This window comes from Crassostrea angulata, chromosome 8, assembly GCF_025612915.1.
Source record: "Crassostrea angulata isolate pt1a10 chromosome 8, ASM2561291v2, whole genome shotgun sequence".
NCBI lineage: Eukaryota > Metazoa > Mollusca > Bivalvia > Ostreida > Ostreidae > Magallana > Magallana angulata.
In genome coordinates this window covers 16,610,991-16,626,833 of record NC_069118.1, presented here as the reverse complement: position 1 = coordinate 16,626,833, position 15,843 = coordinate 16,610,991, and the positions used below count along the sequence as shown (strand labels likewise).

Here is a 15,843-nt window from a genome sequence, read left to right as displayed (position 1 = left end):
ACTTGTGACCTGTAAATATACCCTGCCTTGTCTGACTCACTTATTAAAGAAAACGAACCATCCATTATTCTCTAATAGAGAAATACGTGAGTAATGACTTCTTTCTTAGCGGGGATATCATTTGTGAGCTTGCTAACAGTACCTTTTAGATGGTCCAGTGGGAGCAATGCCCCCTTTCTCTCAACCAAAATTTCCATTAAGTTAACGCTTAGAAAATTGATTTTTGGGTCATTTCCCCCACCGCCACATCCACACTTTTATTATAATTAAATTAATTATATACATGTACATAAATGATGTACTTTTTAAAGTTATCCTAACCTTGAAGTAAGTTAAACGAAGAACTTGCCTGGTATGAAAATAATACTTTGAAATTGAGTCTCGTTTTCGATTTCTTGAACTTACTATTATCATATTGATAATCCAGTATAATTAAAAACCATTTCCCTTCTCCTTACACTCGCCAGGTTCTGATAGACCTGTATCAATAACAGACTATACCCACTTGACCTCCACATTTGCATACAAATTAAATAAACACCTACTTAGCAAAGATATGCCTTTATCTGTTTAATGAGTAGTGCAATACTCAATCTAGAGGTTACATAGAAAACAGGTATGAATTAATTTTTTTTGTCTCCATTTGAAGAGTTCCAATCAATTTTCTAAAGCTCTAATTCGTAAGAAGAAATTGTCATGTAAAGATGACCTTTTATCAATACAGGGTCTGTCAGGCTCTGACAAGTGTCAGGAGAAGGAGGTATTTTAATGAGACTGATGGACAATCCTTTCGCGACACGAAGTTGCGACGGAAGACCTACTCGTTGCTTTGCAACGAGCTCGGCTCTAGTTGTTCCTATGATTTAAAAGCCTAACAAACAAAGGGAAATTAGAATTAATTCTTCATTTCTCATCTTTTGTTTACATTTCAAGATGTCAACATTTGTATATTCCCTTCGTTCTTGATTTTGTGAAAAAATCGGGTCATTTCTATCTGTCAAATTACTGTGAAATGTCTCCTACAGTGATTCTGTGTACATATTTTAGAGCTGTTTACATCAGTTAGTGTGTAAAAAGTACTTGATATTTAGTCACTTTGTCTTAATTTTAGCTAAACAATTAGTGAAAAAGACGATAAACTGCAGTTCTTTATCCATTGCCATCTTATAGTTTTTGTTAAAGCAGTTGGGTGGTATTAAAAGGTCTTTTTCCGAATTTTCCATCAATTTGATGTATATTCGCTGCGCCGCCTTGACGTCAAATTTCTATATACTGTCGTTTTCAAATTCCTACTGCTTGGTAAATATATCTGTACCATATCCGTATTTCCACTCAAACACTCGTGAAACCTGATCAAAAGTTAGTCACAATAAATAGCAAAATGAACATATATAATCTGATTTCTTTTAGTATAAGCTGTAAGTTTGCGGACACTTAAATAGACACTGTTTTAGTTTTCTTATTCTCCGAGTTTATGCTTGCGCCGGGTATCCTGACCACCGATTTGTTCATCTACCGTTGTAAACAAAATATTACTTTTTTAAATTATTTGTTAAGGTTTCTTTAATGTCCATGCCAATTTTCACCATGATTCTTCACTTAGAAATGGAAATATCCGTGTTGTCTCAATAATTTCCGAACAACCCTCGTATTTGTACACTGATAAGTGAATAAATAAAATCTGAGCTGAGTTTTGTCTCGTGCTCTCAACCCTCTTCTCTTCTGGTTACAAATGAAGGGTTTTCCTATATTTGCTTGAATGATTTATTCATACAATTTTAGAGTATAAAAACCCAAACACGTGTATTTTGTACTTATTTAAAACATATTTGTGTTGATTGAAAGAAATGGTGTCTTAATCTGAATCTAAACTAAGATAAATTATTTTTCAGAAAAAACCCCACTAACCTTTGTTTTCCCTCTAAAACCATTCTTTATCATTGTACCGGAAACCACAAAAACGGTGGAATCTTTTAAATAAAGTCTGAGAAAACGTCTATGTTAGATATCTACAGCGATTTATGCGATTAGCAAGATATTTGTTCACAAGTTACCCTGAATTTTTAGCACATACTTTATACAGATGGAGGGATAAGACATTATCCCATGGATAAGGATAAAAAAGAAGCTGTTAAAGGAGAGAATTTAAAAAAAAAACAGTGACACAATAAGTAGCAGGTAAATTATATATCATAACGGTAATATAAAATGTTTATCATATTTTATAATACATATGGAATATATATTCTCTAGATCTGATGTTTTAACTCTTCGTCAGTATTATCTGGCATTCATTAGATCATTCATTCGTCATGATTTCTCATGAATTTTAATCCTTTTTGTCATTGATAAAATGCAATCTAGGTCGCATTAATCAATTGTTTTGTATTTTCTGGAGAATTCAATTCTTCTCTTAACTTATCGTATCAAGCAGAGTTAAGTACTTCGTTCACAGAATATATAGTAAACGCATTTTTAGAATATTTCTCATGGACAGATTCAACCTAAAGCACTTCAAAAACAGGAAGTTGTAATGTATATAAAAAAACCTGTTTGTACATGTTACTAATAAATGAAAGTATAGTATAAGGAAACAGAGAATGTTTTACATGTGACTGTGACACGCTGGATAAATTTATCAGAATGATCGTTGGTAAGACATCTCTAGGTAGGTTTTTTTGTAAATTAAAAAAATATGATGTCAACTATCAATGTTCTTATGAAAATGGAATTTTTAAACATGTTAAGTTTTACTATTTTCAATTCAACATGATCTTATTTTTCCTGTTTTATACTAAACACATCCAATTAATGAGCCTTTAAATGTATATGTATAAAATTTTCATAGCAGAAATAACATGTATGAAATACAAAAAAGCAGAAATTACATGTTTTGTAACTTGTAATTTTGTAAATATAAAATAATATCATCATACTAACTGACTGTTCTAATGATGTCATTTGCAATGTAAACCAATGTAAAGATTGACCATTCTCCTTTCAAATGTCGCGTTTCATTGAACTAAACTCTTGCACAGTAAATCTTCATATATAATTGTTATATATTGAATCACATGTTTTACATAATTGAAATAAAAATCTCTATTTCATGTTATTTATAGTATCCTACCTCATATGTTCCTATTTTCTGTTTGCACTTGATGCTTATGCAGAAACAGTTGACAGGTTAGCTCCTTTTTATTAATACAAAATATGTTTATTGCATTAAAGCGATGTAAATAAGTTGGTTAAAATTATCCAATTTTTTGTAGTGAAATGTGTTTGGAACAGGCTGTTACCATTCATGCACTTCTGAATGAAAACATATGTCCATATCATTTATTAGGATATAGTGAAGGTATGTCATATATATATCTCTTTTTTTCAAATTGTGTTAAAATCCAAGTGCGATATAAGAACATCAAACATTTTACCTTGTCCAAGCATTTATTCAAACCCGACGCTCTTAATCATTTTTTGTAACATTAAATGCCTTTTTTCGATACATTTTATTCATATTGAATTATAGTTGCATAATGAGTGTTTCGGCGAAAAAATCAAAAGCAAAGCTAAGGCATTTCGCACAACTGGTTTGCCTTAGACATTTTAATCTGATACAATCATATCTTCATTTTAGCTCACATATGAGCTGAAAGCTGACGTGAGCATTTCTGATCATATTTTGTCTGTCGTCTGTCTGTCCGTCTGTCCGTAAACTTTTCACGTTTTTAACAGTTTCTCAAGAACTACTGGGCCAATTTCATTAAAATTTGGCACATAGCACCCTTAGGCACAGGGAATTCAAAGTGGTGAAAATTAAGTATAGCGTCTTTTTTCAAGGGGAGATAAATCGGAATTATTGATAATCTTTGAACATTTTCAAAAATCTTCTTTTTAAGAATCATTTGGCCAGGAAAGCTGAAACTTGTGTGACAGCATCATCAGGTAGTGTAGATTTAAAGTTGTGAAAACCATGACCTCCGGGGGATGGTTGAAGCCACAATAAGGGGTCGAATTTCTACATAGGAATATATAGAGTAAAACTTAAAAAATCATCTTTTCGGAAACTTATCAACCAGATGATTCTTAAAAATTGTTTAGACTTGGCCTCTGGACGATTCTTGGGCCTCACAAGGGGTTAAGAGTTTTATGTAGGATTATATACCATATATTTGCAAGTGGGTAGGAACTTTTTGAGAACTGGAATGCTCAAGATGTGAATATATAAAATAATCTTGCAAAAAAGGGACTAATGATAATAAATATAAGAATATCGAGAGGAAAAATGGATTTTTACTTATACAGGATCTACATGTATTAAACTACATTGACTTGTATCATGACTTCATAAAGCTGATTTAATCATAGTTTTTGTTCCTCAGATGAGCGATGTGGCCAAAGGGCCTCTTGTTTTATGTTGCTACAAATCATTATTGGGTCATTTTTAATTTTGTTTCACTCAAAATTGTTTTATCATACTTTTTTAAATCTTTGCCGCATTTATTGTACTTTGTAATCAGTAGTAGTAGGTTGTGTATTTTTATCTGCTCTTAATAACTGTATGGACCGGTGTGGCTATTAGGTGTCCATATTTTCACTCACATTTTAATCTTTATTTACTCTATACGACTGTGGTACTTTTTATTTTCAAAGTTTTTATCATGAAATTAATTATAATAAGGAAAATTAACTGTTCTTATTGTTTAAGGAATTAGGATATATATATATATATAAAAAAGGCGCATATACTTTCAATAATAATGAAGGTTATCTTTGCACATGGATGCAGTTATTATATAACTAAACATACACTATTTTTTTATTTTGTAGGGTTTAGAGGATGTACGGTACGCTGCAAAGCAAAATACACAAACAACAATAAGTTTTATGGTGCCAGGCATTGTGTTGGATATAATATGAGTTTCCATATTAATGGAAGTCTAACATCAAAGTTTAAAGCTTTTCCTTGTGGCATTACAAACTGTATTTTAGAATTGATAGAATTTGAGTGTACGTTCACTGAGGAAAACTCTGAACTTGAAAATCTTGATAAAACTGAAGCGCACAAAGCACCAGGCAATAAAACGGACAATATAAATCACAAGAATACAACTGCAGCTAATGGAAAATGCATAGGTAACTTTCAATTGATTATGTATAAAAAGAACTAAACTATATTTATTTTACAACGATTGATAAACAATTCTGCAACCTATATTGATATATCTTGTTGGCTCGGATATTTGAGCGAGAGGGTCATTGTTGTTGGAGAAAGCCGAAGTACCCGGAAAAAACCCATGTGTCCAAGCGGGCGACCGCGATACCTTAGCCTCTCTAACCACAGGCGATCACGGAGATAAAAACTCGGGTCGCGGCAGTAAAGAGCAATTGCATCGTCAACTGCATTACTTGGACATCCTATGTTTTCAATACGACAGAAACAATTCGCATGACTGTTTTCTGACTTTTTTTTTGAATTGTAGATGCTGCTTCAAGCGTTGTTATTGGTTTGAGCTGTGTACTTGGTGGATCTTTACTTGGAATCAGCGCTTTTGTATTTGTGAAGCGGCTGAGAACAAAACAACGCAGGTATGGAAAAGTTATACACATGTCTTTCATTACTTAAATTCCAATGATAGAAAATTAATGAATATTATACTTTAGGCATACGTTTAAAAGACACATGATTTAAACCTATTTCATATTCGGAATAGATTGCAGCTTCCACCAGTGTTTTATCAGCCAAATTATGGAGATGGTGGTGACATACCGGAGGAAAGAATCGTTACAATCGCAAATTCTTCAGAGACAGAGTATGCCGACATCGAAGAGACAATCAAGGTACACAATTGAAAATTTTTACGTAAACGTGGAAAGAATGACCGCAAACAATTTGTTTTTCTAAAAAAATATTTTTAAAAAGATAACATAAACACTCCACACAAAGGCATATGGGTATCTGAATATATACCTGTGTTGATCCATGATTTCATGCATACCTCAATAAACTTGTGTAAGAAATCCGAAGGATCCTATAACTTAAATTCCAGAAAATATAGACATTTGTTGAAAATGAGAAAATTCTAATTGGTAACACAACAAATAAACTAGTAACACATTGCCCACTCTTAGCTGAAAAATTCCAAATAACAATATAATTACATACGCAATACATGAATTCTTGATTTATATGCAAAGAAACACAATGCCATTTTTTTCTCTCTTGTTTTTCAAAATACCATTTTTTATTTTGATTGGCCTCGTTTATATATTATTAACTACACACTCTCTGATTTTTATATGAGTTCTACAGATATGCACAGCTATTTTTGTTTTCAACTATTATATAACCGACCACCTTCTGGTGTCCGTAATAATTAAACATTTAATGAAATGTAGTTTGATATTGATTTCCTGCATATCAAGACAAAATTTCATGTAAAAATTATTCAAAAATTTGTTGTGATTTTCTTAATGGTTACATTGATAAATAAATATAAAAAATAACTAGAAAACAAAAAGTTGACAATTTTGATGGTAACTATACCATGCTTTTTGTATAGAACGATATATTTTTTTCAGTAAGCGCCAGAAAAGTTTAAATACCGGGAGAGTATAACTAATTTAGGCGTTCATTCAACCGAAGTATAGCTGCAGGTCTGCTGGTCTGTAGCTTCCGGTCTGGAAAAAATTCAGATGGACGACCTCGGAGTTACAGAAAATGCGTTAGATTAGGACTGATTAATCTAATTTCCTTACACATTCTGTACACATTTTTGATTTTAAAAAAATTCCTCGGACATTTTACAACAGATATCGTCACTTCACTTACCTCTGATATCTTTTTGGGAGTTGATTTTTAATCAACTCTCCTATGCAGTCACTCGGACAAACCGAAAGTGAAACAGTGTTTGGACCTCAGCACAAATCTTTGCTTCTGACAAGACTTAGTTCTTGAAAATAATTGATGAATTCGATGTAATGTATGCTAAAGCATTGTTTTTCAAGGAAACTTCTTTACAAATACCTTTAAAATAGTCAGATTTTAAATGGTACAACCAATTTAAATATTTTTTTTAGTCGTATGTATTCCTACGCCAGAGTATAATATAGTCTCGTTCAACTCGACGTTCGGCTGTCTCCGTAAACCCTTGTCGGAGATTTACGGTGTCAGCCGAGCGTTTGGTTGAACGAGACTTGAGTTCAATATTGCTTGGATCCATACAATTTTCGAGAAATATTTTTACCACTGATACATAGTTTGATTGAATTAATTTTATCATTAAATATTATTTAACATGAATCTGCAAATGACTCCTTTATACATATTTTACCTACCGATGTTCTCATATACATTAACATTAAGTTTAGTTTATTTAACTTACTTTTTACTATGAAGTTAAAATGAATATGTAATATAAACTTACTTTTTATTATGAATTTGTTGAAAAGAAGATGTAAATATAAACAATAAAATGCTATCTTTGATAAATTAAGCAGGTTATGAAGGTAGCAAGTATTGCAACAAAAATTGTACATCCCGCTTACGTTTTTTTCTGCAATGCCGCCACCTTTATATTGTTTAAAAAATCACATTTACAGTTAATTAATAAAGAAAGACAACAAGCTGAAAAAGCAACCACTTTAAACGAAATGTTGCCATATGCATAAAATTTATCATTGGAAATGGTGTGTGTCGATTCTGTTCCGAAAAATGCGAAAGCACTATGAGCTGTATTTTTTAGAATTTTATTTTGCTGCAAAAATCTGCTTGTATAACAAGTCTACATGTACATGTAACTTAGACGTTTATGATAAATAAGATTTGGAAAAACATTAATTTTTTGTCAGAGGAAAGATTTCTCTTTTAAGGAATTTATAGCAGATCAGTTTTTGTACAGGACGACAATAATTCAATTTTGGTCCAATTAAGGCTTTTTTAAAGCCTTTTCAACAAATATATGGCTAACAGAAATTTAAAAAGCATGATTCTGTTGTCATTTTGGTAGACAATAATATTTGTGTACAAAAAAAATTCAACATGAAAATTGCAGCTCATATTGCTTGAACAAACTATAACGAAAAAGAAAACAGTAACGATTTTGTTCGTTTAAAAACAAAGGTATATATCGTATAATAGCACTTTGCAATAGATGGAACCAGGTGGTAAAGGAAAAAACGTAACTACAAATATCATTTATCGAGAACAAATCAAATAATCGATCTTTAAAAATGGACCAAATACTTTGTTGATATACAAAGATTAACAAACTGCGTTAATCTTTTTTTTCAAGTCATATGATAAGAAATATCACATTAGTACCAATATCAGGACACAGATAAATATCATTTTGCAAATAACACAATTTGTGAAAAACAACTAATTTATTCATTATATTGGTTTTTTTGTTGTAAATTTTAGATGGTAGCCAAGGCTGTACAAGTTCCCTCCTACAAAGAAGACAGTTCATCGGAGACAAGATCTAGAGAAAATATTTATCATCATTTAAGTTTGATTGAAGACACAGTAAACAAGGAGAACAGTGCCTTGATATCTAGCGACTCTATTCCAAATAGTTTTGCTGATGATATGATATTAAGTAATAAAGGCAGTCCGTCCTTTAAATCCGTAGTGATCTGCACAGATAGTTCATCTTCGAAATCTAATGGCAATTCCAAAGTGTCACCAACAGGAAGTGCAAGAAGTGACAGATATTATGCACTGGAAAAGGAATATCTAATCTTTGATTCTAATAACGGCAAGACATGAGGTTTTAAATTGATGAAATCAATTTTGAAAACGAAAAATATTATGGTTTTCGAACAATTGATTTAATTAATGATTGCACCGTGCTGCTATTATGCCTCATTCTTGAGTGATTTATCTTGATAGGTAATGAATTCAACGAATTATTCACAAATTGTTAACAAAAAAATTGATTAATCCTAATTATCATGAATTCAGTAATACATATACATGTAATCGATCTTGACTTGAATCTTTCGGTAAGTGTTGTTAAATTGATCATTTGTTCTTCAATCATATTCTGCATGTTTGGTTTCTGAATAGAACATGCATTTTTGTAGTTAACTAATAAACACAATATAAAATTTCGAGTGAAAGGGTTAATCCAATCAACATAAGACCAATTTAAGTACTTGGAGTCAATTACTTGTTGAAATTTAATTAGTCGGAAATTATGATGTCAAATCAAAATTAGTTGTATATTAGAAAAATAATGAAGGAAGAAGGAAAAAACTTCAAAGGGCATTAACATGCAATGTACACCACTGACCTAGTTATTTGAAAGGGCATACAAGCAATAAATACAATGTAAAATCCATACTTTTCTACCCCTATTTATATCATTGGAGTAATATGCCATGTGAGGAATGGTTACATGCATATAAGACATATATGACAATACTAGATATTATCCAGCGCAGGCCCGGGAATTTACAGTTTGAACAACGCTTATACAACGCTTAAAACTATATTTTCATTTTTATTCTCTTTTTTTGGTCTAATATTGGTATAATCTGTGTATAAAATTATTTTTTATTTGCTTTCTTTAAAATGAAATAAAAAACCCAACTATACATGATTTCTAGATAATAAAAGACTACTTTAAAAAGAATAATTGGGAAGTCCCTCACCCCCCCCCCCCGTTCAACTCCCCCGTTTCAGTTAAAGATATAGACATACACTGTGGAACACAATCTATTCATTGTTTGCAAATAAGTTTATATGATTTACTACCAATCTGTCGTGGTATAAAATTGTATAAATTAAAAAACCTAATGTTTTGCATATCGATTTGCATTTTTAAACTAAATTGTTCATATCAAAATAGCTGACCGATGGTTAACTTGCCCTACACTTTCCGCTATGATGTAAGTAAGTCAAACCTGTTCCTGTGCACCCTGTTGTGGAAAAGTCTTTCAAAGAAAATTAAATTCGCATCAAATTGTTCCATTTCATACATTAACCCTTTTTTATTTAACAAATATGTCCCAATTCCAAAGTGTGAATATCTGCCCGCGATACATGATGAACCCGTCCTACACTTTTTCCCATGACGTTAAATAGTCAACCCGCGTTCTTGGTTGTAACCCGGTTCTGGAAAATATATATTCTATTCTCTCACCAGAGGTTGTGCTTCGCAAGCGTTTTATCCATCAAAACTAAAATCGCGCATTTAAAGGGGCATGGTCACAATTTTGGTCAAAAATTATTTTTCCAATTTTAATGTTTACAATGCTTCAGTAAGGCATTCTTAATAGGCAACCAAAATTTGAGTGTCATTTGTTGAGTTATAAGGGAGTTATAGAGCTTACAATTCTTTGCTATGTAAACAAAGCCTTTGTTTACATTTTGAATGTTAAAGTGAAAATTCCAGTTTGAGACCTAGAATGAATGTGTTATATGTTAGTAACTGTTTATTCATGCTTAAAATGAATAAGAGGATTGATAAATTGGCTAGAAAAAGATTTTTTACCGGTATATTGAACCTATGTAAACAAAAAAGGGCGCCCTGTTTACATGAAAAAGAATTGTGAGCCCTGTATCTTGCTTTTAACTCTACAAATGACTCCAAAGTTCATTTGATCATTAGAAATGCCTTCTTAAAGTATTGTAAATGATAAAAACAGAAAATTAGAATTTGACCAAAATCGTGACCATGCCCCTTTAAAAAACGAATCATCTCATTTTATTTGTCCATCATTTGTCAAATCTTGACTTCTGTGTATAACCCCAAAAAGTTACCAGTAAATATATTCGTTATTTCATTGCAAGTAAATATTTTGATGCAAACTATGGACGGTAATCGTGTTCAAAAATCCAGACATGTAAACTTGTTAATCCGAATATGCAATCGTGTTGATGTGTGAGCCTGAGCATGAATATGTGTAATTCTGATCGTGTAACATATAAAACTCGGGCATAAACACGTGTAAGATTTGACTCAGTTCCTTCACATGCATGATGCACATTTTGCAACTTTATTGTTTACATTAGTTAATTAAATCTTCAACTTTGCACACTTTCAATCCGTAGTTTCTGCATTTGTAACTTCAGGCTCGGCAATAGCACATCTGACATGATACAAATTGACAAATGTAAAGTCTACAAGTTTGTCGAATTTTGACATGACCTTATATGGAAACAGTGACGTCACTGATAGAAAAAGGCTAGCTGCAGGTAAAGGCATGCCGTAATCGCCGGAATAGGGACGGAATAAATAAAAAAAAAATATTAGGTAAGCCTATAATCATATTATCTCTGGATAACAACATTTCATAGAGTATTATTTTTCGGAAAATTAAATTATGAGATTGGTGTACATTTAATCAAGATAATGTATAAAAGACCCCCCCCCCTACTTTTTCCTCGCAACAAACAAAATTGTTCCTTAAAAGACCTTAAAGAGAATGAATTATTAATAGTTTATTGAAAATTAGAGTCATAGTAGGTATACTAGCCACCCCCCTCCCCCCCCACCACCACCACCACGGATTAGGAATTTCATGATTTGGGGGGGGATTGGAAAGGTAAGATCGGATTTATTGGTATTCCCTCCCCCACGGATTAGAATTTTCATGATTATGGGAATTCTTGTCAATATTTTTCATGATTAGTTTAGCCCCCCCCCCCAACTTTAATTTGCTTCCGACGCCACTGTTATTAGAGTACATGCAACAAATTGTTAAAGTATAGGCCTCGGCTGAATTAAGAAAATATCTCCAAATGCATTCTTATCACTACCAAAAAGTTGTGACAAGACCCCCCCCCCCCCACGCGAAAAATTACACGGGGTCCGTCAGCTGAGTTGCAAAGTTATCGTGAAATTAAAATGTGTATGAATTATTTTAAGAATTGTTTCTTTGCATTGTCGGCAATATATAGGAAAAAAAAGCCTATCATGAAGGTAAAAATTGACATTTTTAAAAAATTATTTTAAGCAATTATTACGGGATTGAGTATGACGTCCTGAATGTCGGTTCAATACAGACTCACTTTGTGAAGTTGGCTGATAAAAATTTTCTAGAGAGCTAGTATAATACAGCTTTACAGCCACTTGTGAACAAGCTGCAGGTCTGTAGCTCCCCGTTTAAAAATACAGATGGACGATCTTTGAGCTACAGTGCCTCCCATAGTAAAACTTCAATTTACGGCGCACAAAAATTATGCGCTAGTTTTTTTTATTATTATTGAAGACTGTGTTATTATTTATCTTTCACTTACACAACAACAAAAAGTAGAAATACACATAAAGTAACAAAAATTACCAAATCCTTGCAGGTCGTTTATTCTAACTAATTCAGAAAAATAACAAGAGGAAAAATGAGGTACTCTATATGCAATGTTTTTGCCCAAAATGACTAAGTTTGAGCTGATATTTTTATAAATTATCAGAAATCCAAATCCCAGCAATTTGCATACTTCTGATATATATGTATAAATGATCTGTTCGAGGAGTTATCGGTACAATAAGGGTACCTTTTTGACAGCCACTCGCCCGTCTGCAATTTTTACTATTTCAATAATCGGAAACCCGGTTAAAATTTCACTCTCAAAATTCTTAGAATTCAGAAGCAATGGAGTTACATGGGACCTCACGGCGGTCTTCGAACCCCATGCCGCTCTAAATATATTTACCCCCTTAGGAAATTTCTTGATCCGTCTCATTTCTAGAAAAGAGTACGCATTTACTTATATTCCAGTTTAAATTACATGTCAATTTTTTTTAGAGATATAAGATATTAGGCATTTCCTTTTATAATACCATTAGAATTATATTACGGATATTAGCGCATTCGTCACATCGGCAACGATTTTTTTTTCTACATGAACCTCTTCCTGTTTGGTCCACTTTCAATCATACCTCAATTTTTTTTTCTAAAAAGAATACCGATGTTTTCGATAGAAAAGGTGTCGTTCATTAAAAGCTTATTGCAACAGTTTAGCTGAATATTATGTTTATTTTTCGTTCATTCCGGTCCGGCGATTACGGCATGCCTTTTCGATCAGCAAGGCAGTTGCCATATAAGGTCATGTCAAAATTCGACAAACTTGTAGACTTTACATTTGTCAATTTGTATCATGTCAGATGTGCTATTGCCGAGCCTGAAGTTACAAACGCAGAAACTACGGATTGAAAGTGTGCAAAGTTGAAGGTTTAATTAACTAATGCAAACAATAAAGTTGCAAAATGTGCATCATGCGAAGAACTGAGTCAAATTTTACACGTGTTTATGCCCGAGTTTTATAGGTTACACGATCAGAATTACACATATTCATGCTCAGGCTCACACATCAACACGATTGCATATTCGGATTAACAAGTTTACATGTCTGGATTTTTGAACACGATTACCCTCCATAGCAAACTATCCCTGACTTGGATACGCCAAAGCGTATCCACCTCTTTACTCTCATTTTTGCTGTTTCGGGCTTGTTGATGAAAAATGGAAGAAGGTTTTTGAACAATTTCACATTGATTACTCATGCGTTAAAATTCAGTTATAGCTTACGGACATCATCTCACAGGTGTTGAAATCCCAAAAGTGTAGGCCGTTACTTCAGTGCAGGCATTTTGTAGTTTCTTTGCAATGTCTCAACTTATAAGTTTAGATGTTGCAGCATTATCAAATACGTTCAAAAATTTTGACTTGAAAATATTTCTTTTATCATATTGTTCTTTTTACAAAATTGTTTATAAATTCTAAGAAAGAAAGATCCGTAACATATTAATATTTTGATAAAAAAAAAATCCATTGCTAACCGTATCAAACATAGTGTGATACTTATTTAACCTGTTATAAAAGATTTTTTTTTTATTTTGGAAAACACCTACAGCTTGTCATGAACAGGACGTTATGCTGTTCTTAAAATTTACCAATGTATATGTAGGTATTAAAAGTTTAATTTAAAATCAAGTTATCTGGTCTCTGAACTCTCATCAACAACTAAGAGCAGTTAACTTCCATTTGTTAAGCATATGAATATGTGAAACGCATGTAGCATTTCTGTAGTAGAAAATTATTTTGACATAGGAATGTTTTTATCACATGTCAAGCATTTATCATGTTAAACACTGAATTTAAAACCTTTGATAATAAGAGTATTGATGAAATACATGTGTACATTCATAATGGTGTGATAAAACGGCTTTATTCAGATATCTACATATTCAAAAATAATTCATTGTCTGTTTTGACATGAATTACAAATGTAATCTATTTTTTTAAATAATGTCATTTTATACATGACATCATATTATTTTTTTTATTTTGTTCTGTTGTTTTTTAACTTCAAAATTAAAAGTCCTTGAAATGTCTTATTAACATCTAGTTGATATCTAGTCGGGTTACCAAAATATGATCTTTTTTTATGTTTTTGAGATTTTCTCTTAGAAACCTAATGAGGGTGCAAGACAAGTAAGAAAGGTTTGTTTTATTCCTTTACATATATGTTATAGTATCAACGGCAAATCCCACTACATGTAAACGTTAAACCTTCATTAATCATTTTGAAACATGCCAATAGTCTGGCTCAGGACAATTTGGGGTTTTTGCCATAGTTGCTTAAAATTTACTGAAAATTATAGAATACCTCAACATCAGTTTAATATCTTAAATTAATTCAAATACACAAAAATGTCCATGTACCAGACATACTCGTATTTTTTTTCTTAAATGAGCAGACAGTAAAGGAAACATATTTCTATAATCTTTAATGGTTTAATCAATAGTTGGAACAGCAGATATTGTAATTTTATAACTTTAAAAAAGAACAAAGAAAACATCCGTAGCTGTAAATATTTTCAGAGAATTTTTAATAAACATTCAGTGGTTACTTGCATAATATGTAACACCACAAGAAAGATAATCCTGTCGCTCTTAGCCTGAATTAGTTTGAAACTTTCTCAATCAGATTTTTTTTTTATTTTTGGGATATGTTCATTTGCATTTATAAGACCTTATTAAGAAAACCAATAGAATTAATGTATAATACTTTTTAATATGCTTTGTCAACATAAAGATATTGTCGTAAAACAATAATAGATACGTGATTGTTAACGTTACCATCTTTTTCAATTGGATATTGATAAATTGTTTGTAGTTTGTTAATAAATTAAACAGAAAATAATACTTCTGTATTACTATTGAAATTTAATGCGTAAATAAAATTATGAAATTGAATACAAGTACACTATTGGCAACAGAATAAATAATCATTGGACCTATTTCATTGGATCATCACACTATAGAGGTCTGATAACGCATTTTAAATGCAAGTTATTGTAATGTGTTCATTTTTAAGGAGATGATTTTTAATCGCTATTCCTCCATAAAGTAAATAAAAAATTTGCACACATTTGAAAAAGGGTTGGATTTTTTCTATGCAAATTTAAACCAATATGTACTGTAATTTTGAGAATTTAATATTACTTTAAAAAAATGCTATGTTAATGCTGCATGTAACCTAAAACTGTATCTGATAGATATATAATTTTAAATATTTTTAACATTTGTCAAAAGAATAATTTTTGTACTTGAAAAAATATAGTAAATTAATGTTTTGTACATAAATGGCAATGATTATTTTTTTCAATCTAGCCCCTTTTAAGAGTCATTTTATAAAGGAAGTAACTAACAAAGGTTACGTAAGAAGATAAAGTATTTAAAAATATATCTGACTTACAGCAGCTTATATAGTACTGGAGGCTTAAAAAGGCAGGCAGGATAGTCTGTACATTACAATACTGTAAGTAATATTGATATCTGGTGGTGGGTTGGTCACAGAATTGATTGTCATCACATTATTTTGTAATAAAC

At 31.6% G+C, this 15,843-nt stretch overlaps 1 protein-coding gene across 1 annotated transcript; it reads left to right on the top strand.

Annotated features, from left to right (window-relative positions):
• The first annotated feature begins 2,572 nt into the window (after window positions 1–2,572).
• LOC128160654 (uncharacterized) lies at window positions 2,573–9,475 on the top strand. The gene is made up of 7 exons (XM_052824013.1): window positions 2,573–2,668; window positions 3,123–3,186; window positions 3,273–3,358; window positions 4,831–5,136; window positions 5,484–5,589; window positions 5,715–5,841; window positions 8,423–9,475. Exons 1-7 carry the CDS (start codon window positions 2,644–2,646, stop codon window positions 8,768–8,770), a joined length of 1,062 nt encoding a protein of 353 aa, XP_052679973.1. The 5' UTR covers window positions 2,573–2,643; the 3' UTR covers window positions 8,771–9,475.
• Window positions 9,476–15,843: the final 6,368 nt, after the last annotated feature.

Bases quoted from the DNA above. Each gene is read 5' to 3' on its own strand.
- LOC128160654 (XM_052824013.1), top strand. From the start codon at position 2,644: ATGATCGTTGGTAAGACATCTCTAG. The intron at 3,187-3,272 runs GTTAGCTCCTTT...AATTTTTTGTAG, and splicing joins TATGCAGAAACAGTTGACAG to TGAAATGTGTTTGGAACAGG. The intron at 5,842-8,422 runs GTACACAATTGA...TGTAAATTTTAG, and splicing joins ACATCGAAGAGACAATCAAG to ATGGTAGCCAAGGCTGTACA.